Raw genomic sequence first — 22,676 nt, 5'->3', positions numbered from 1 at the left:
TTTAGGTTAATTTTAGCCGGGTGGTCAATAAAATCAGCTAGGTGGTTTGCCCATTAAGGGCCAGATTACAAGTGGAGTGGTATTTAATACTCCCACTCGCGTGCCAGCGCACAGTTTTTGCACACGTCAGGTAGCACTTTTCTTACAAGTTAAAAGTAAAATGTTTTTGCTCGCACGCTAACCTGATGCACGCAAAAAAACAAGCTGCTGATTGGTGCCTGCACAGATTTGTCTCTTGTGATTGGTTAACTAGATGTGTTCAGCCAGCTGCCAGTGTTCCTTCAGCAAAGGATAACAAGAGAATGACGCTATTTTGATAATAGAAGTACATTGTAAAGTTGTATGTTCTATTCGAATCACAAAAGAAAATTTTGTGGTTTCCTGTCCCTTTTAAAGCCCTTTGTCTGCCTTTTTTTCTAACACCAGAGACCTCATATCTTTGAACCCTTATAACTTTTTTTGTGCAATATTTTTTTGAATAATTTTTAGATATTATTATTATATGGGGTTATTATGAGTGTAACTTTAGTTTTAAAATGTATCTTTGATGTGTTTTGTGAAAAAAAATTGTTTTTGCGAAACAGTGACCTAGAGCTCTGAGGACACGGTAATCATTCTAGCGTAAATCGCGATTGCGCTCACGCTTTTACTTTCAACTTGTAATATGAGAGCTAAATCCAAAGCGTGCAATCCCCCGTGATGAACCCCTTTTCGCTTGTACATAACTGTTAGTGTGCCACTTATAATCTAACCCTAGATAGGTCCTGGGGAGAACACTGATATATATAATTGTATTATTTTCCTTTCATTGTATATGTTATTACATTTTAGGATCAAATCAATGTTCATTATTTTGTTTGTGTTTCTGTTTGTTTGACTGTTTATGCCTGTTGGGAACTCGTCCTATTATTTTTGGGGGAGGAGTTGTAAAAAGGTTTGTATATTTGAGCCATTATCTGCGGAAGGAATGAGGACCGAACTGGTCTACATATTTTCCTGTGTTCCTATGTTGTTCAGGTTAGTAACACTATACAATATACAAGATCAAAGCCAGACATCTAATTTTAACTACTGGGCCATTGAAGACAACAGAAAAAGCTTGTCTGGATATATGAAGAATGGAGAGGGATTTGCAATCCTTTATGGAGCAATGCCAACACTTCAGAAAATAAACTCCAAATAATAAAATAGGATATTGATATAGTTTCTATGAATCTATGTCACAGTCGCAGACACTGTTCTATTCAAAACCCCAGTTGTCATTCACATCCTTTGTGGTCATCGCCTATAAAAGTCCCTTTGTCACACTGCACCGCCCCAGTAATTACTCTACATATGGGGTATCCATTCTTTTCAAATGAGGTTCCACTCTAGTTTTGTTTTCGTTTTGTTTTGGTTGGGGGGGGGGGGGTGAAAACATTTTTGTTTTAGAAATTACTACTAATGAAACCATACACTTTAAAAACTCAAATAGTCAATACTAGCAAAGGATAAGCCATTAGTTATGCTTGCACAAGTGGCACAAATATTCATATATACAGGACCAGAAATATATACATCATGCACACAAATTAGCCAACTGTAGGAAATGGGAGCTCTGCATCAGCTATTTGCTGTACAAGTGAGTTATGTGGGTAATGTCTCTGTACTAAATCAAAACACTTCAAAATATTACACAGTTTGGGAAAGTGGGGGGGGGGGCATACAAAAACACTGGAAGAGTGCATTGTAACCCCTGAGCCAGGGCTGGCTCTAAAATTTATGAGAAATTGTTGTCATATGGGTTCCATCAGTTGGGTATTAGCATTCTCGTAATTTCAATCTGAAAAACTTTAATACTGATGACTGAACAGTGGGTTGGGGTGTGATATAATAATTTTTGGACCCAACAGCACAATGTCTTGAGATGGCCTCGCCTAGGCCTTCTTGATCATTTTTATAGACAGCACTAAGTCCCCACAGACATTTATTGCCTCATTATAATTGTTGGCTTTGACAGGTACCTGGCCAACTTGAATTTAGAATATAGATACACCACTTGGCTAAGATTTTTTTTTCATAGCATCTCCACAGCACATTTTGCAATAAATTCTGCAAAAATAGTTTACATTTTTCATAGGTCAGTTTAACAAAATAGTGAAAGTGATGTGTCTAGCGCCAAAGGCTAAGGGATAGGAGGTAAAGGTTCAATAAGGACACTCAGAGGTGTAGATTAATGTCAGCTGTGTATATATAAAAGTGGTCGTGACAGTGTCAGCAGTAGATGAGAATGTACATCAAGTTTAAAAATATATTAACAGTAGATTTATTACAGAAATAAACGTTAAAATACAATTAAAAATGCAGAAAAACAGTAAAAATTATGTTAAATTCATGGATCCATGATTACAAGTTAAAAGGAAGAAATTTGATAATAAATAGGTTGACTTGATCTGTATGCAATATTAGCAATGGTTTGCAGGGACCGATTAGATAATGATATTCTAAAGGTGCACACAATGAGTGAAATAATGAATAATGATATCAATTGATGATAAAATAATGGATGAAAAATGTGAGGACCGATATAATAGAGCAAGGTGGCACAAGCAGTGCAAAAAATGAAAAAACAGTGAAAAAATGGAAAAAATATATATGGAAAAAGTATATGGAAAAAAACTATATAAAAAATGGTGATAGGAGGTGACACAATCAATGTGAGACAAACCAAAAAAATGAAAAAATACAAACGTTAATCAAAAATAGTGAAAATCATGGTGATGTTCAACAAATGTTAGTGATGATCATAGAAGAGAGCAAAAAAAACAAATTTGTAATCCGAATGAATAAAGTCAATTATAACAGAAAAATCCTTAGATGTTGACGGTGATGATCCCTAGGCGAATCCCTGGCAACGATCAGCTGCTAGTTCAATGTCCTAAAACGTCCCTGGCTCCGTCATACTGATGATAGCAGCTCAGCGAGAGGTTTTCCTGCAATAACAGCTCTCCGGAAGATTGAACAGCTAGTATACTTCCTGGATATTCAAAGATGGTCGCTGCTGTCATTTCGTAGGGAACTACAATGCCAACCTCATATCAACCCGCAGGATCTACAACATTTGGTGACTACCTGAACTAGAAAAAACTTCTAAACGTTATTACCTTGTATTGTGGAGAAAATAAATAAAAAATAACCAACTTGACACTAAAACCCGACCACAGTCTCCTCAACATTGATAAGCCAGGGACGTTTTAGGACATTGAACTAGCAGCTGATCGTTGCCAGGGATTCGCCTAGGGATCATCATCCGTCAACATCTAAGGATTTTTCTGTTATAATTGACTTTATTCATTCGGATTACAAATTTGTTTTTTTTGCTCTCTTCTATGATCATCACTAACATTTGTTGAACATCACCATGATTTTCACTATTTTGGATTAACGTTTGTATATTTTCATTTTTTTTGGTTTGTCTCACATTGATTGTGTCACCTCCTATCGCCATTTTTTTATATATTTTTTTCAATATACTTTTTCCATATATATTTTTTCCATTTTTTCACTGTTTTTTCATTTTTTGCACTGCTTGTGCCACCTTGCTCTATTATATCGGTCCTCACATTTTTCATCCATTATTTTATCATCAATTGATATCATCATTCATTATTTCACTCATTGTGTGCACCTTTAGAATATCATTATCTAATTGGTCCCTGCAAACCATTGCTAATATTGCATACCGATCAAGTCAACCTATTTATTATTAAATGTCTTCCTTTTAACTTGTAATCATGGATCCATGTATTTAACATAATTTTTACTGTTTTTCTGCATTTTTAATTGTATTTTAATGTTTATTTCTGTAATAAATCTACTGTTGATATATTTTTAAACTTGATGTACATTCTCATCTACTGCTGACACTGTCACGACCACTTTTATATATACACAGCTGACATTAATCTACACCTCTGAGTGTCCTTATTGAACCTTTACTTCCTATCCCTTAGCCTTTGGCGCTAAACACATCACTTTCACTGTGAATTAACTACTTTTGGGGTTAGTTAGGACCCCTCTTGTGCACAGCTTAGGGATATATCTTAGCGCTTGGTTACAACCACCTCATTTTCCAGTTCAACAAAATACTCTCCCACCCTGTGAAGCTTGGTCTGATAGGAGAAGATACACGCAGGTGCTGATATACAGTATAATGTACCTCCAGAAGTAAAGCTCATGTATTTCTGATTGTTCACAGTCTCTTTGGAATCATAGAATTTAAGGACATCCAGCACAGCCTGAGGGTTCTTCTTCTGCTCCAGTTTGGTGATGTTTGAGGTTTGCAGTAGCCTTGCCCATTGCTCTGGGATTCCCTGTAGGATGTAGAAAACAAAAGAACATTTCTGTGCTGTTCCATTCCAGTTGTCTCACAATACCATGAAAATACATTGGGAAAAGGTTCTATGTAGACCTTGGATAGGCATGAGAAAGTTATGGATGCAATCATTCTCTATCAAAACACAGAACTAAAACCAGGACCCCCCACAATGGAAAAAGAAAAAAATATATGACGATAAAATAGGCACATGAGACATGTTTGAAACCAACATTGTTCTTTAGTGAAGTATGAGGGTTAGCTTTAGAATTCCATGGTGATAAAATGCAAGCATGGCTACCTGCCTACTGCCAGTAATGAGCGGACACACATTTATACACTGTGTTTAAAGGTCATTATATATTCAAATGGTTGTATATATAAACCTATTCTTTTGTAAATAAATGTACAGAATATTATAAGTGTGACTCCATAAGAAGTGTGCTTGTGGTGAGAAAACTGTATTTTCCTAAGGTCAGCTTATACTTTGGCATTGTTTTTCTCAACTTTCTGCCCAGGCAACTTGCAAACAACAATGGAGAAAGTGAAAAAGCAATAACTAAAAAATAATAAAAGTGTGTTTTGATCTTTTTATTTTTATAGTTCCCTCTGGGCTATGGAAACCCACATGGAAGACAGGCTATAAATACAGTGTGCATGTTTTTCATCATTGGAGAGCATCTGGTATGAGCTAAAAATATATACTTTTTGCCCGGTAAATGAAATGTTGTGACCTCATAGTTTTGAAAAGGTGTATGTGCTTATTTCCTCTCTGCTGCAAGTGTGAAAAATGTATACTAACATAATCTTGATCTTGCAGCAATAATAAAATACTGTGAATATTATGTATATCAATATCAGGGATTGGCAAACTTTTTTCTTTATAGGTCCAGACAGTAAATATTTTAGCATTTGCAGACCAAGGGGTAAAATCGAAGATATTACGTAGGTACTTTTTTAACATGTGAGAAAACAAATTTTCAAAAATGACTATAGACAAAATTTAAAATATATAAAAATGAAATGAGCCACTTGAAAACTTAGGTTTCAACCTCATTTTCAGCTTTTATTTTTTTTTTTTCTGAAGCGTTGTAGCATAAATGGAGCCATGAACATTACATAAATGACTGAGAGTGGCTGTGTTCCAGTAAATCTTTCTTTACGAACACTGAAATTTGAGTTACAAAAACGGCAAAAATATTATTCTTCTTCTGATTTTTTTTTTAAACATTTAAAGGAATATGAAAACCAAAAATATTGTTTTGTAATTAAAATAGAGCATACTATTTAAAAAAAAAAAGTTTACAATTTACTTATATTATCAAATTTGCTTTGTTACCATGGTATCCTTTGTTAATACCTTAAATACCTGCAAAACTGCAGCCATATAGTGCTCCAAACACGTGCACGCTCCCGAGCTTACATACCTGCTTTTCAACAGATGATACCAAGAGAACAAAAGGAAATTTGAAAATAGAATAAAACAGAACGTTGTTTAAAATTGTATGCTCTATCTAAATCATGAAAGAAATTTTTTTTGGTTTCAAGTAGGGTTGCCACCTGTCTAGAAATGACCCAGACAGTTCGGGTTTCCATTTGAGTGTCTGGGTTTGAAGCCAAGTCATGCCCATACATGCAAATGTCTGGGATTGGTGTAAAACAGCCACAGGCAAAAAGGTGACATTGTGCTTTTGCAATATACTTCCCATGCCTACAGTTATTGCTCTCTTGCGTGTGCGTGTCTTTGTGTGGGAGTGTGTGTAAGTGTCTTTGTGTGTGAGAGTTCGTTTGTCAGTGTGTGTGTCTAAAAGAGTGTGTGTTTGAGTGATTATGTGTGAGAGTGTAAGTTTTTGTGAGATTGAGAGTTTGAATATCTAAGGGCTCGATTTATCAAGCTACGGTGGACAGGGGCTGGCGGAATTTAACATTGCACGCAGGCGCTATTTTGTGCTCGTGTGAAATGCCACCCCCTGTCAGCGCACAGCCAATCACGCATGGGCAGGAGTTGTTAATCTCCCCGGTTGGACGAGTGTAGGAAGCAACGGTCTGATGATCTCTGTTTGAAAAATATGGACTGCAGGTACTCTTGTGAGAACCTGCAGCCGTAGTGCAGGAGAAGGCTTGATAAATCGAGTCCTAAGTGTGAGTTTGTGTTTATGTGCTATTATATGTAGTGTGTACTCTGCAAAAAATAGTTTTTGCTATGCTGTGCACGGGCGGAAGAGTGTTCGGGTTTGGCCTGAACTAAAGGTGGCAACCCTAGTTTCAAGTCCCTTATAAAATGTGAAAAACACTCAGCTTGAGGGCCATACAAAAACAGGCCCAATTTGCACCCCTAGCCACAGTTTGCCTACCCCTGATTTATATGATAGCCACCAAAATAGGAAATGAGGGCACAGCAATGGTCAAACAATGGGAGATTTCAGCATATTTCCCTTTACCAGGGGCAGAAGTGTGGGAATTACAGAGTAATTAAAACATTCAGATTCACTAATATCAGCTGAAAAGAAGAGGGAATAAAGGCTTGTGAAAAAGGTGAGAATGAGTGCTAGGAATCAGCCAATGCCTGTGTGAAGATGGATGGGTGATTAAACAGAGACGGGCTCGGATATTAGGGCGTAGATAGGTAAGGAAAAGGTGGTCAGAATGAAAGGACAGGATTAGTGATAAAAGTATAGAGATAGTGAGGAGAAAACGAAAGAAGAGTCAAAAAGTTGGGAATATGAGACAGTTTAGTGATATGTGACTATAGCTTTCTTTATTATTGTGATAACTATATGAGTTTAAATATAATGTAAGTGATAGCCATATTGGATATAGGTCTAGAAAAATAAAACCCAGTTGGTATGTTGTTACAATTACTATATTGTATGAACTTTAAATGATGCATATGCACTAAGTTTGTCATTACTTATGTTCTGCTATTCATAAAGAAGACTAATGAGAATAAATGTTACCCTCAATTTTTAACGGTGCAACCCCAATACAGACAAAGGTAAACGTTATATATATGGTGAAATAATGCAAAAAAAATAAATAAATAATATAGATACATCATTTTATGTCCAATTTTAGTAGTGAGCAAAACAAAGAAAGCTAAATAAAATTTCAAAAGAAAATATGTCTCTAGTACCAAATCGATCAACAGATTATTACTATTAATAATAATAATTATAATATTGTTTCAGATAGCCTACATCAAATCATGCAACAGCTTATAAAACTCATTAGATACGGGTGCCACAAGCTGTGTAAAAACAAATTTACATTTTGTTTATTATCATCAATATAGGGACAAGATGTGCACTTTATCAAACCTCTGTTATATTTCAAAATTCACAAACAGAAGAACTGTTTGAAAATAAATAAAAACTATATTCACCATACATATAACCTCACCAGAAGAAACAACATGACCTATTGTTAGGTATATGGGTGACATGGGCCCCTGGAGTTTGGGTTCAAATAACAAAAAAGAAAAAGCCAAGCAAACAAATCTACAGCACACACATGAACTTGCAGCTTCTGCACTATGACATCTTAAAAAAGCAGTTTGAGGCAAAGCTTCTTTTTTGGGGGGGGCTGTGACGCACCTCTGGGAGTTTCCCTGTGCCCATCTGTGAACCACAGAGATCTGGCTGCAATGGACGTAAATAAAGAAAGAAAAGAAAAAGTTAAAACAGGATGTGGGACAACTTAGAAAGTGGAAGAGGTTATGGAACCAATGGAGGTGTGAGGGGAAAATCCCAATGTAATGAGAAGGGGAGGGAATCCAATGTTAAGTGGAGGGCGTTATGTGAAATCCAGGGGTTAAGTGCAGTGCTGGCAGCAGGAGGACAGATTTTGGAAAACAGGTGGACTTGCTAGCTAGTTCCAACTTAGCAGACACAATCTTGTCTGAATATAGATTTTTATAGGCAAACCACCAACTCCAGAGCTGACTATAACAAGATTTCTGTCATTTTATTTAATATACCAAGGGTCTAACAGTTTATATCACATACATTTAGTGTTTGGTTAAGTTGTACAGGCCACTCCGGCTCACAAGGATACCAGATGGTAGTTACAATGGAAAGAGACTTCTAGGGAATTTTTATTTTGTTTCTGTTCCAACTCAGAAGGTCTCCAGATGTTTGTCTGAATCAACAGGGCACTTTAGGCTTTAGGAGCTAAACGCTGACGCATTATAGAAGCATTTTTAAGATGGCATTAAAATACTGGGGGCTGTTTCTGCTTCCTGTTGTTAAAGGATAGATAGATAAATAGATAGATGATAGATAGATAATTCAATTATTTTTGTTGTCATTATGAATATTATTTCTACAGGGATTTACAAATTTATCTAGAACTTAAAGTGATATAAAACACCAAAAAATGATTCTGTGATTCAGACAGAACATGCCATTTTAAAATAGGTTCCAATTTACTTCTATTATCAAATTTCTTTTGTTCCCGTGATATTCTGTGTTGAATAGATACCTAGTAGGGCATCTGGAGCGCTACATGACAGGAAATAGTGCTGCCATCTAGTGTTCTCGCAAAAGCATAACATTCTTACAAAACAAGCTACTGAGCAGTTGTTCGTTCCTGGCAGAGAGTTTTCTCTCTTTGTATGGATTCTTGCAAAACTGCTGCCATATAGTGCTCCAGAAATGGGCCAGCTCCTAAGCACACATCCCTGCTTTTCAACAAAAGAGACTTAAGAAAAACTGAGAATAGAAGTAAATTAAAAAAGTTGTTTAAAATTTGCACGCTCTCTCTAAATCATATCCCTTTAAGAGTCTTCAAAAGCTTTAAAAGTACCAGACACTTGTTTGGAAGCCAGCCAAGAGTGTCTGAATATGTAGAATGTACCAGAATGAGAACTATAGTTTTTGTGCCTTTTATTATAATATCATATGTAGCACTGCTGGATTTTTTGCCAATGATTTAAAGCATTTCTTCTGCTTTTTTTTTTTTTTATTAAAGTTGGCACTGTCTTCACTATTTGTAAATGCCTCTTCAGTTTAAATGATTTTTTAACATAAGCCTCTAATATTTTTTGTATTGTTTTCCGACATGAGAATCCTGTTGGTCCTCAGTAAATTTAGGCCACCGTTTTTTTGTTTAGCTTAGCAACCACTATAGACTACAGTTTATAGACTCTCTAGCTTAAAATCTAATTTAAAAATTAGACTTTACAAGTTGAGGTAAATTATTTTTTGTGTGATATTTTATAGGGACTACCAACCACAAATTGTAAAATAAAGCCTCTATAAAATACACTACAATATCACAGAAGAAAGCTATTTAGCCTCAAGATTTAACTTCCTTGCACATTAAAATGATATTATCTAATTATATTTATCTCATTTTCCAAAAACTAAATCTCCCAGTGTAAATGCTTCTCTCGAGCAAGTCCAGTTTTTTTTTTTATTTGCTCAATATTATAAACAAAATCCCCCCAAAAACTAGTTAGTAGAAGCAGAGATGTGTGTTCCACATGCGATGGTCAGTGATGTCACGTGAAGCCAAATAAAATCCAACTCAGGAGCCCATGCAGCTTAACCCCTTGATTGCCAGAGGGAGTTGCAACTCAAGTTCTCAATGGCAGCCAAGTGGTTAATCACAACTGTGGTTCTAAACATTAAACTAGTAGCAAACACAGAGTACAGGCAGGGATGGTGAAAACAAAGGGTTACAAAGGGTTGTATATGAAGAGCATGTGATAAAGAGGAGCACACAGCTGGTATGGTAACTTGTGTATATATCATTTACATAGATAAATAATAATCGTACAGTGTTACAAATCCCCACGGCACTTCCAAACTTTCCAGTAAGAGACAGAAGACATGAAGAATGAAAGGGAGAATAAGAGGTCACTATAGCAAAACGCTCCACAGTAGGGTGGCCAAACCTCCCCTTTAAGAGGACAGTTATGAAATATACATATGGAACTGGAACTCAATTGATTTTTTCTCCCACACCTGGATGTACTTTGGATACTGCTTTGTTTTTTATGAAATATACATATTGCCTATTTGCAATCATTTCCAAAGCAGCAACGTTTTATGCATTTTAAAAAAATCTTTTTTTAAATACCCCCCCCATGTTATATGGGAGGTATAGCCACCCTAATATACAAGTAAATATATTTTAAAACATTTCAGTATCATAAGCCCAAGGACCACTAAACACAGTGCTAGATTGTATGCTATAATTTTTTGTATATCATCATTACAGAACTGAAATACTACTTTACAGAAAAAACTTTTTTAATTGGCTTCAAATTAAAAGGCATATAATTTAATAGGAAATTAGTAAAATGAAATACAGGCTTATATCAGACATATGAAACTACAGCATTTTACCATGTGTTTAATACAGTTTTGATCTCTTTGTATTGGGCAGCCATTACATGACGCACTAGTCAATGTCTACAGCTGTGTTTAACAGATGGAGCTTCAAGGATAGGGGTATCAAAACTATTGCACAAGAACACAAAGTGGTACCGATTATACATTTCCTAGAACTGCACTTCTGAGCTACCACCATACTGTTTAGGTTTACAATTGCCAAAGTAGTGTTTGATACATTTTCTAATGAATCCATGCTTTATACTAGGGATGGCCAGTTGACAGCCCTACTTTTTGTGGTCCCAGGAAAGAACGCGACTAAAAATGTGTGATTTGGGGACCTCTGGTGGGAGGACAAATAAGATAGTTGCAACTTAAAGAGCCCTCTAGAGGGGAGAATGGCAGACAGAGGGTACCCTACAACCTTACCTAAATATGGCCCTGTGCCAATGGACATTTTTTGGAAACATATTATTTGTGTTTAATAGCCATACTCTGCATGCACCCCTTAAAGGTAGTTGGTCACCAGTCCTATATATTGTGAATTATTCTTTCTTTCTTGATATATATGTTAAAGATTAAAAACAAGAAATACTTTTAAATGGCTTGTACTTTCTTTAATGTCCCTTTAAATGTTGCTATAAATTTAAAAATAAAGATACAATGGACAACTTTACATAATACAGTATTTTAGAAGTTCACCATTATTCTAGGTTTTTCAAAAGCTGTAGAAAAAAAAGAACTTATTTTCTTTGCTAATTAAAAAAATGTCTTAACAAAAAGATACATTTACAAATAGTGTCCCAAACAAAGATATATGGTGTTTGCATGACAGGAGTACAGACCAGGGTTTAAAGACAATATTTAAATTATAACAAGAATTATAAAGATAAACCGTATCCTTCCTTTGCTAACAATATATTGAAGGGTCTCATTGTGCCATAATAACAATGATTTTAACCAGTGTATGTGTTAATCTACCCTTGGAGTTTGTTGCAGTGGTAAATAAAAGATCTACAATTACACTGTTATTGGTATTAGATTGAGAAAATTATTTATTTAAGCAAGGAATTGAAATATTTGCTCTTGTTTTTCATTGGAAGGCCAAAAAACAAAGGGGCAGCTTACAAGTGGAGTGCTATTTAATGCTTCCGCTCGAGCATTAACTGTGCTAGTAAGATTTTTGCACTTGTATTATGCGTTGAAACTAGGGTTGCACCAATACTAGTATCAGTATCGTGTACCCATACCAAGTACTTGCACCAGTACTTGTACTCGTGAAAATGTTCTGATGCTTAAACCGATACCTCCAGATCTTAGATCTTACCCTTACGCCATCTTGTGGCGTTTTTTTCAAACTTCATGTTCCCATTTCGTTTTAAAGGGACACTGAACCCAATTTTTTTTTCATGATTCAGATACAGCATGAAATTTTAAGCAACTTTCTAATTTACTCCTATTATCAAATTTTCTTCATTCTCTTGGTATCTTTATTTGAAATGCAAGAATGTAAGTTTAGATGCCAGCCCATTTTTGGTGCACAACCTGGGTTGTTCTTGCTGATTGGTGAATAAATTCATCCACCAGTAAAAAAGTGCTATCCAGAGTACTGATCCAAAAAAAGCCTAGATGAATTCTTTTTCAAATAAAGATAGCAGGAGAACGAAGAAAATTGATAATAGGAGTAAATTAGAAAGTTGCTTAAAATTGCATGCTCTATCTGAATCCCGAAAGAAAAAATTTGGGTTCAGTATCCCTTTAAGCTGGAGTGGAGACTTAACTAAAAACTGTTCACTTCTTTTCTGCCAATACAAATTGCTGTTATTTGTATTATTGTACGTCTGAGAGCAGTGCTCCAAAAGTTGCTACTATACTGCTGGAAGCCTACCTGAGAGAGATCACTGTACCTCATTCAGACAAACCCCTGAAGTACTGGGCAGTTAATAAACTGAGATTTAATGGCCCAAAAATATCTTTCTGCCCCATGCAGTAGTGTGAAAGACTGTTCAGCTATAAGTCTGTTTCTTTTATCAGTAAGGACGTTTGATGCTAAGCTGAACATGCAAAGATGCTTCTGTTCCTTAAAATGAACTTGCCACTAACGTTTGAAAAATGTATTCTAATTGCTAGATTGCCTGTTATACTGCTAGTTCTCATCTTGCACAATTATGCTCAAAACATACAGTACTCTGAAGAACATCCTTAGCTTATATAATTGCAGGAAGAGTGTTCATAGGACAAATTAAGTTAATTCCTATGAACACTCATTCTACAATTATAGGACTAGATATAGATTACATTTGATTGGTAAGCTTTACCAATGCTCTGTTTATATTTTCAACTCCATAGACTTAATGGAGTTGGACATGTAATGAGAGCATTGGTAAACCTTACCAGCCAATGTAATCTATCCCATAGTGTTGTTCCCCATGATTAAACAGTGCACTGTTATATTTTTTTTACTATATTGCACTTTTGGTTGGTTGTGATTTTTCATTTGTTACGTATTGTTGTTATTATTAATATATTTTATTGTAATAATTTTATTAATGAACATGTTCTGTGACATTGCTTCGAGTTTTTACAACTTTGTGACAACAAGCAAATAAAACTGTTTTATTATTTCATAATGTCTTTTGAGTTACAGTTCTTCCTAATTATAAATAAGCCATCTTAAATCATTGTATTGTGCCTGGGGAAACTGTCACATGACATAAAAAAAAGTATCGGTAATTGGTATTGGCGTGTATTTCAAAAATAAAATTTGGTACTTGTACTCGGTCTTAAAAAAATGGTGTCAGTGCAACCCTAGTTGAAAGTAAACTGTTTTCGCTCTCGCACTAACCTGACAAGCACAAAAAGCTGCGTGCGTATTCATGCATTCCCCTATAGAAGTTATTGGATCAAAAAGTGGGGGAAAAACCTAACACCCAACTCAAGCGCAAACCTGATTACATATTCTCATGTGCGTTAACCTGACATGAAAATATGAATATTTTACATTCCAATGTTCTTCACATAGAAGAATATGTTCTATTTATTCATAAATAAATATTTCTATATCTAATGGTATTTTGCCCAAATATATATTTATATAACATTGGAATATGAAATATTTAGAGTAAATACACAGTATAACACTTTATTAAATATGGATATTAAATATGCTTTTACATGTTTTCATCTACTTGACTGCAAAGGGCTCCAATACACACACACATATATACAGGGAGTGCATAATTATTAGGCAAGTTGTATTTTTGAGGATTAATTTTATTATTGAACAACAACCATGTTCTCAATGAACACAAAAAAATCATTAATATCAAAGCTGAATAGTTTTGGAAGTAGTTTTTAGTTTGTTTTTAGTTATAGCTATTTTAGGGGGATATCTGTGTGTGCAGGTGACTATTACTGTGCATAATTATTAGGCAACTTAACAAAAAACAAATATATACACATTTCAATTATTTATTTTTACCAGTGAAACCAATATAACATCTCAACATTCACAAATATACATTTCTGACATTTAAAAACAAAACAAAAACAAATCAGTGACCAATATAGCCACCTTTCTTTGCAAGGACACTCAAAAGCCCTGCCATCCATGGATTCTGTCAGTGTTTTGATCTGTTCACCATCAACATTGCGTGCAGCAGCAACCACAGCCTCCCAGACACTGTTCAGAGAGGTGTACTGTTTTCCCTCCTTGTAAATCTCACATTTGATGATGGACCACAGGTTCTCAATGGGGTTCAGATCAGGTGAACAAGGAGGCCATGTCATTAGATTTTCTTCTTTTATACCCTTTCTTGCCAGCCACGCTGTGGAGTACTTGGACGCGTGTGATGGAGCATTGTTCTGCATGAAAATCATGTTTTTCTTGAAGGATGCAGACTTCTTCCTGTACCACTGCTTGAAGAACTTGTCTTCCAGAAACTGGCAGTAGGACTGGGAGTTCAGCTTGACTCCATCCTCAACCCGAAAAGGCCCCACAAGCTCATCTTTGATGATACCAGCCCAAACCAGTACTCCACCTCCACCTTGCTGGCGTCTGAGTCGGACTGGAGCTCTCTGCCCTTTACCAATCCAGCCACGGGCCCATCCATCTGGCCCATCAAGACTCACTCTCATTTCATCAGTCCATAAAACCTTAGAAAAATCAGTCTTGAGATATTTCTTGGCCCAGTCTTGACGTTTCAGCTTGTGTGTCTTGTTCAGTGGTGGTCGTCTTTCAGCCTTTCTTACCTTGGCCATGTCTCTGAGTATTGCACACCTTGTGCTTTTGGGCACTCCAGTGATGTTGCAGCTCTGAAATATGGCCAAACTGGTGGCAAGTGGCATCTTGGCAGCTGCACGCTTGACTTTTCTCAGTTCATGGGCAGTTATTTTGCACCTTGGTTTTTCCACATGCTTCTTGCGACCCTGTTGACTATTTTGAATGAAACGCTTGATTGTTCGATGATCACGCTTCAGAAGCTTTGCAATTTTAAGAGTGCTGCATCCCTCTGCAAGATATCTCACTATTTTTGACTTTTCTGAGCCTGTCAAGTCCTTCTTTTGACCCATTTTGCCAAAGGAAAGGAAGTTGCCTAATAATTATGCACACCTGATATAGGGTGTTGATGTCATTAGACCACACCCCTTCTCATTACAGAGATGCACATCACCTAATATGCTTAATTGGTAGTAGGCTTTCGAGCCTATACAGCTTGGAGTAAGACAACATGCATAAAGAGGATGATGTGGTCAAAATACTCATTTGCCTAATAATTCTGCACTCCCTGTATATATATATATATATATATATATATATATATATATATGTGTGTGTGTGTGTACATATGTATTGATGTGTGTTTCTATGTATATATCTGTAAATACATTTGTACAAACATATAAACATATATAAATACATACATATCCATCTTAAGACATGTATATGCATGTCCCTATGTTAAAGCCCTTTGCCTGCCTTTTTTGATTCTAACACCTGAGACCTCATATCTTTGAGCCCTTATAACTTTTGTGTTCCATATTTTTTTTTAAATAATTTTAGATGATGTTTTTATGATTGTAACTGCACTTTGTAATGTTAACCAGAGCTCTGAGGATGCTGTAGTAATTCTAGGGTAAATTGCGATTTGCTCAAGCAATCATGTTTACTTTCAACTTCTAATACGAGCGGTAAACTTGGTGAGCACAAACACCCGCGATAAACCCCTTATCGCTTGTGCGTAACTGTTAGCGCTCCACTCATAACCTGGCCCAAAGTAAGTAACCTGCAAATGTTGCAAATTAAATAGCTGGTTTACGCAATTTGCAGCATTTGGAAGAGGTATTTGATCTCCCTTTAAAAAATACTATGCATAAACCGTATTCAATGACACATATCTTTAATGGTGGCGTTGTACTCTGAACATATACTCACCAAGATGAAGTTAAAACTCCCAAATTATTAAAGACCATTAGACATGGTACCATTAAAGTACTTAAATTATATTATAGAAGAAAATTTGCTCTCTGTGTTCAGAGCCATATTTATCTGTACTAAGTTGTGCTGTGAAAGCTAAGAGGAAGCTATGGCTTGTTGTATAAAGAATATTCTAATTAATCACTATCAGTTGTGTACCCCAACTTAACTTCCGCCAATTGTGAGGAAAAGTACCAAGTATTATCTCTTATACTTTCTGACTGAGCTATTTACTGTGCTTAAAGGGACATGAAAGTTAAAACTGCAAAGAGAATAACATAGTTAAAGTACCACTGAAGAGCCACAAAGCACTGCTGGTCTTGAACGGAAACTGACACTGACCCCATCAGCAGCGTAGTCACAAGACCCGGCTGTACTACTACCAGTGCTGACTGGGTGACCAGTAGTTTCAGCTCAGGACCAGTAATGCTTTATGGCTCCTGATTGTTATTTGTTTAATCCCTTTGTGGCAAATATTACGATAATACCAGGCTATTCACAGCCAAAAGAACTACAGAGCCTATTTTTATAATATATATTTTTTAAATGTCAGTAAAGGAAATTAATAGGAAGAAGACGGTGGATGAGACATAAAACACCTTCTAACTACATTTTTTTTGTGAAGTGCTGCAATAAATTAAAGGGACAAAAAGGAGAAAGCAAGCTGAAATTAATCAGTTTAACCAGACCTGAGCTATCGAGCAGATTTCAAAGGAACAAGATTTTCCTGCCTATAAATCAGTCCAGATTGGAATGCATAGAAAGAACTGTTTACAGAAAAATACAAGTGAAGTCTGTGTTGTGTGATTATTTTATTAGGTTTATAATGCTGTTTAGCATTTAAAGTCTTCATTTCAAAGGTTTAAAAATAAATGTATTAGGTGTTATGACAATTTTGAGAGGGGCCTGGAACCTATCTCTCTCACTTTCCATTGACTTACATTATAAACTGGGTTTCAATTTACAACGGTTTCGATTTACAACCATTCCTTCTGGAACCTAACCCCGGCGTAAACTGAGGGCTACCTGTAGATGCATTTTTGCAATATACTTCCATTAGCAATAACGCTTCTAGTAAAAGTTATTACAGTTTTTGAGGGCGTATGCACATATGATGTAAGTATTCAAACACCATGTCTGCTCAGAGTGTCAGCAATGGCTTCACTGATGCAATACACACCACAGTATGCTTTATGAGCAAATGTCGTTTGTATTCTGCTGCTCTAATCATATGTAGCATATGTGCATATCCCGCTGAAACTGTAATTACTTTTACTAGAAGCATTTATGCTAATGGAAGTACATTGAAAAAATGTTTCTATTTAAAATGTAAATGCACCCATGCACATTTCAATTTTGACCTTTTTGTCCCTTTAACAAACAGGCCAAGTACGAAAGTGTTAAAAATAGATGAATACCTCATTTACTTAAAAAAAAAATGAAATGGCCAAATTCGCCCTTACCACATGCCTTATTTGAATGAGCCAATCAGGACCTGTTAAAGAAGTAAACAAAGCTTTCCACTGTCATTTTGTAAACAAAACTTGCAGGACGAACAATATTCAATCTGTGCTCCACAGATTAGCGCAAGGTACCTCACTCGCCCATTAGCTTGATCCAATGCTATTAGTATGATCATCTAGTCACGAGTGTTTTTGTTCACTATAGTGCACTTTCAGGTTAATACTGTTTTAACCCCAGATTATTACTGTTTTAACCCCTGGTTTTTACGCTGGACGTCCAGTTATTAAGTCTGTTTGTATTGCTATTTGTTTTCATTTATACTGTTTGAATATCTCTGCCATCTTTATACTTATATTTATTTGAGTATAGTTTTCTTCTATCCTCAATCACAGTATATATATATATATATATATATATATATATATATAGATTTGTGGTTAATCTTTCCCCTTTCTGTATGTTTTTTCAAACTAATTTAAAGGGCCCCATTAATTACTTTTTAGTATATATGTACTGATTTTATTAACACTGATTTTTTAATCTTGATTGTATTGTAATTTTACACTATTAAATATATTTTCTTAGATATATATTAGGCTATAACCATTTATTAACTTTTATAACGATTATATTCCTGCTAAGGTAGACCCTTTTAGGTTACCCGTATATTGTATTTGTGTACTACCCTGCTTTCAGCGCCAGTATATCCGCTTAAATTATTCTACTATCCTCCTCAGGGTGCTTAGAGAGAGACCCTTCTATACTTGGCATTAGGGTTGATATAAGCGCCAATTCTCACCTATCCTCCTTAAAGAAGTAAACAAAGCTTTCCACTGTCATTTTGTAAACAAAACTTGCATTCTTTAGTAGTATGTTATCTGCCAAGTAGTATAGATATGTTGCAGGGTTAGACTTGTGAAATCTGCAGCAAGTACTTTACAGGAAAGGGTGCAAAATAAAAACTATAAATGTATACTGAAAAGTTTTTTTTCACTACACATTATTAAAGATTCTGACATTAAATAGGAGGGGCATTCCCCCATTTCACACAATAGGATTTCTTCATTTTTTTGTTGTTGATAAGATGGCATTCTTTGTGTTTAATATGACAATGTGCCCAAAATGTTTCTATAATGCATATGAAAAAAGCACTTAATCAGGTGAAAAATATTAAAGTTAAAAATTAAATTGAAATTAATAAAGACGACTTCTGTACTCCTATTGGTGGAGAGGTAAAAGCTTCAAGAAGGCCAATAGGAAAATGCTGGTTTATTAAAGGGACATGAAACACATATTTTTTCTTTCATGATTTAGAAAGAGTATGCTATTTCAAATAACTTTCTAATTTACTTTGATTAAATAATTTGTTTCATTCTCTTGATAGCCTTCACTGAAAAGCATATCTAGATAGGTCCAAGTAGTTGCTGATTGGTAGTTGCACATAGATGCCTCATGTGATTGGCTCATCCATGTGCATTGCTATTTATTCAACAAAGGATATCTAAATAATGAAGCAACTTAGATAATAGAAGTAAATTGGAATGTTGTTTAAAATGGCATTCTCTACCTGAATCATGATAGCAAATTGTTGGGTTTAGTGTTCCTTTAAGGAGAGGAATGTGTCTAAAAACTTTGTTTACAATGGTTCCATCAAGATCCTCTACACATACATTTTATAATATTTTTTTAATAATTTTTTAATAAAACTTTTGCATTTAATAAGACCCACATGCTGTGTAACAATTGTGAAGTTGACAATGTAAAAGAAAAATATTTTACAAATTACAAAAGACCACACAAGTAGAGACCTAAAGTTTCCTTAGGGACCAGGACATAAGAAAAAATATATTTATTGTTTCCCTTGAAGACATTTTATACTTAGAGTGTCCCTATATTTTTTTTTATTATTCTTAATAATGAAGGGGGGGGGTAATTAAATCAACCCATGAGGGGGGGGGAATCAACAAAATCACTATCCGCTGAGGAAAGTCAAGAGACTACAATATTACTGAACCATCAACCACACATTTTCTGGTGTGTGTTTTTGGACATAGTGTACAATGCAGAGGTAAGCATTTTCACTTTGTGGATTATTTATTTGCCAAGGAGCAATTGGTTAAAATGAACATAATAAAAGAAGTATTAAACAAGCCTGGAAGCTGTCGGCACAAACAGAGTTGTAATAACCACTTAATGTAATATAGTCATAGAAGAGTGCTGCAGCTAAGTAACAGAGCAAAAATTAAAGCAAGGATTAGATAACTTTATGTGCCAACAGTTATCAATTTAAAGGGACATGTTCACTTAAAGGACATGCAACACTGAGGTCGTTAGTTAAAATAATAAATTATGCATAATATAACAGCTTAACAATTTATTTTTATTGTTTATTTTGCCCTCCTTTATCTCTAATTTAAATGGACAATGTCATAAGGTTGCTGATAAGAGTTTGTTGTATTCAAAGCAGCTGCAGGAACATGCTTTCAAATGTGCTGTGCTCTCTCTTCTATCCTCACTGGGATATTTAATTAATTCTGTTGTTGCTGCCTCTAGTTTACATAGCTTTTCTATAGTCAGTACTGCAGTATTGACATTTTCAGCATATGTGGTGGCAGTTTTGACAGACAAATGCAGCTATTTTAAACCACAAAATAAGGGTAATGGAGCAATTTGTAAACAATTGAATACACTAGAGCAGGTAAAATGGATAACTGGGACAAATTAAAGAGAAAAAAATAAGTATAATGTCCCTTAAACTCTAAAAATTGTGGGTTTTCAAATGTCTTAGAATTGGAAGTGCACAATGCATATATCACAAAGACAGCCCTGACACATATCTGTCCCTAACTGGCCTCAGCAGAATTAGTAAAGTAAGGAACCAAAAAACAATGAGTATTACTGGTTTTGTGAAAAATGAGTATTACTGGTTTTGTGAAAAATGCTTCAATAAATTCACAATTACAGATGGGCATATTGTATATAACCATCATATAAATAATTTAGTATACCATTCCAGAAAACAAGAGTCGAATATTAGCAAATTACGTCTCATCATCAAAAACAAATATTATATTTAGGCAGGTGTGTATATGCATGTGCTCACAGTAACGCATGTGTAATGTTATATCACTAAATAAGCACAACTGTAGGCCACATCTGGCAGTTGGGAGAGTTAGAACTGAAGTAAAACAAGTGCACACCGGAAAAAGCGCAGACTTCTTCTCTTCTAGAGAATCACTCTTGCTCCAATTAAATGTATAGCCAAGGTGAAGGATCATGGGAAGTCAAATAAATGTGCTTCATACCCCATGGAAGAGTTTCATGTACCTCAGTGAGAAGTAAGATCTATAGATAAGTGAATGTACCATGAGTTTTCTCTCACATTACATAAGGCAGTTACCATAAGTACAGATTATCCATACCATACATTATTATGAGATGGGAAAATTATAAGTATAATGCTTCAGAATTACCATGTGAAATGCACTATGGCAGCTCAGGTGTGTTTTTGTTTGTTTTTTTACTTATGTTCAGAGGCATTTCAGTCTAGAAGAGCCATTGTTTGATTCAAAACCAATCCCTGAATTGTAAAGCAATATAACACATCTGATGCTCACTAGTAAATCATCAAGTCAAGGTTCCATAAAAGGAGCCAGAGATTTCAGAAGCAGACTTGGCTTTTCCAAACCACGAACAATGATTTAAATGCCTAGGCAGAGCTATAGCCTCAGAAACCCTTTATCAAACCTATCCTGAAGAAACTTTTGCATCTAGGACATCAGAAAAGGCCACTGTGGATTTGATTTCCCCACTAATGTATCCAGATTGCAACTAATTTCCTTGTTATTAACAGGGTAAAAATCAGCTTTTCCATTAATCCTGTCACCTACGATCAGTGTCTCATTAGCCACATCTTTAGTTCCATGTGTTTTAAAGGGATGTTAAACAATCTCGTGAGCTAGTGAAAGCAATTAACGCTTATAAAATTAACCAGGGATCAGATCTCTGGTTAATTTTATCAATGTACCCCAAATGCCCCCCAACATACAGTGTAGTATATTTTATTAAAAAATAAAAATTGTAGCATTTTTATTTTTTAATAAAACAACTGCAATAGGCAGTATTTCGGGAGTAAAGTTGACTGGAGGTGTTAGGAAGATAACGGCACTGAAAAGTGCCTTTACATTGCGGTCTATGGGAACTGTGTGTTCCCAGTAAATATATATGTATATGACTATATACATATATATTTATGTGTTAATATGTGTATATACTCATATTAACACATACATATATATGTATATATTCATATACATATATATTTATAGTTGCTGTGCTACTTAACCCCTTCACTGAGCTTTGGTTCTGATGCCGTCTCTAACAGCATGAAAACGAGGCTCCTATTGAAGCCAATGGAAGCACGGTCTCGTGAGAGAAATTCTTGTCAATTTGTAATACCAGCTCACATTAGCGTGCGCTGGTATTACTCAGTGGAGAGCTAATATCGCTTTCAGAAAAGCTATATTTGGCGCTCAACTTGTAATCTGGCCCAAAATGTTTAATTATGCATGGTGCTACAATGCATTTGCAACGCCCTTTATTTATTTTGCCTGCTTTTCCTGTCATATAACTCTAAAAATTATAGTTTTTCCATTTCTCACCTAGAGGTTGGAATGCATTCTGTGCAAGAGCTCATTTATAGTTGCTGGTCACAACAGAGGAGATAAGATAAAGAACACTCAAGTAACTTTTTAAGGAGCGTTTCCCTGGACCTCAAAACTATGTAAATTTTGCTCACAAAATGCTTTAATTAATTAATTTGTTAGCAGATATTTTGCAATGTTGTTATTAATTTTCTTGCATTTAAATAAAATGACTTTAATGTCCCTTTAAATGGATACTAATGTCAAAATTGAAATGTGCATGGGTGCATTTCCATTTTAAATAGAAGCCTTTTTGCAATATACTTCCATTATTAAAAATGTTTCTAGTAAAGGTTATTACAGTTTTTCAGCAGCATATACACATATCCTGTGAGGGCCCATGC

At 35.3% G+C, this 22,676-nt stretch overlaps 1 protein-coding gene across 4 annotated transcripts in view; it reads right to left on the bottom strand.

The window, feature by feature from the left end:
- PAK3 (p21 (RAC1) activated kinase 3) overlaps positions 1-22,676 on the bottom strand; it is a 511,889-nt gene that overhangs the window by 64,710 nt on the left and 424,503 nt on the right. For all 4 annotated transcript variants that reach the window (XM_053699311.1, XM_053699309.1, XM_053699312.1 and 1 more), the window contains exon 4: positions 4,199-4,352. In XM_053699311.1, coding sequence (XP_053555286.1) covers positions 4,199-4,352 — 154 coding nt within the window. The remainder of the gene's footprint in view (positions 1-4,198; positions 4,353-22,676) is intronic.

Source organism: Bombina bombina, chromosome 1, assembly GCF_027579735.1.
Source record: "Bombina bombina isolate aBomBom1 chromosome 1, aBomBom1.pri, whole genome shotgun sequence".
Classification (NCBI taxonomy): Eukaryota; Metazoa; Chordata; class Amphibia; order Anura; family Bombinatoridae; genus Bombina; species Bombina bombina.
The sequence above is the reverse complement of the archived record's forward strand: the minus strand, read 5'-3'. Positions and strand labels throughout refer to the sequence as shown.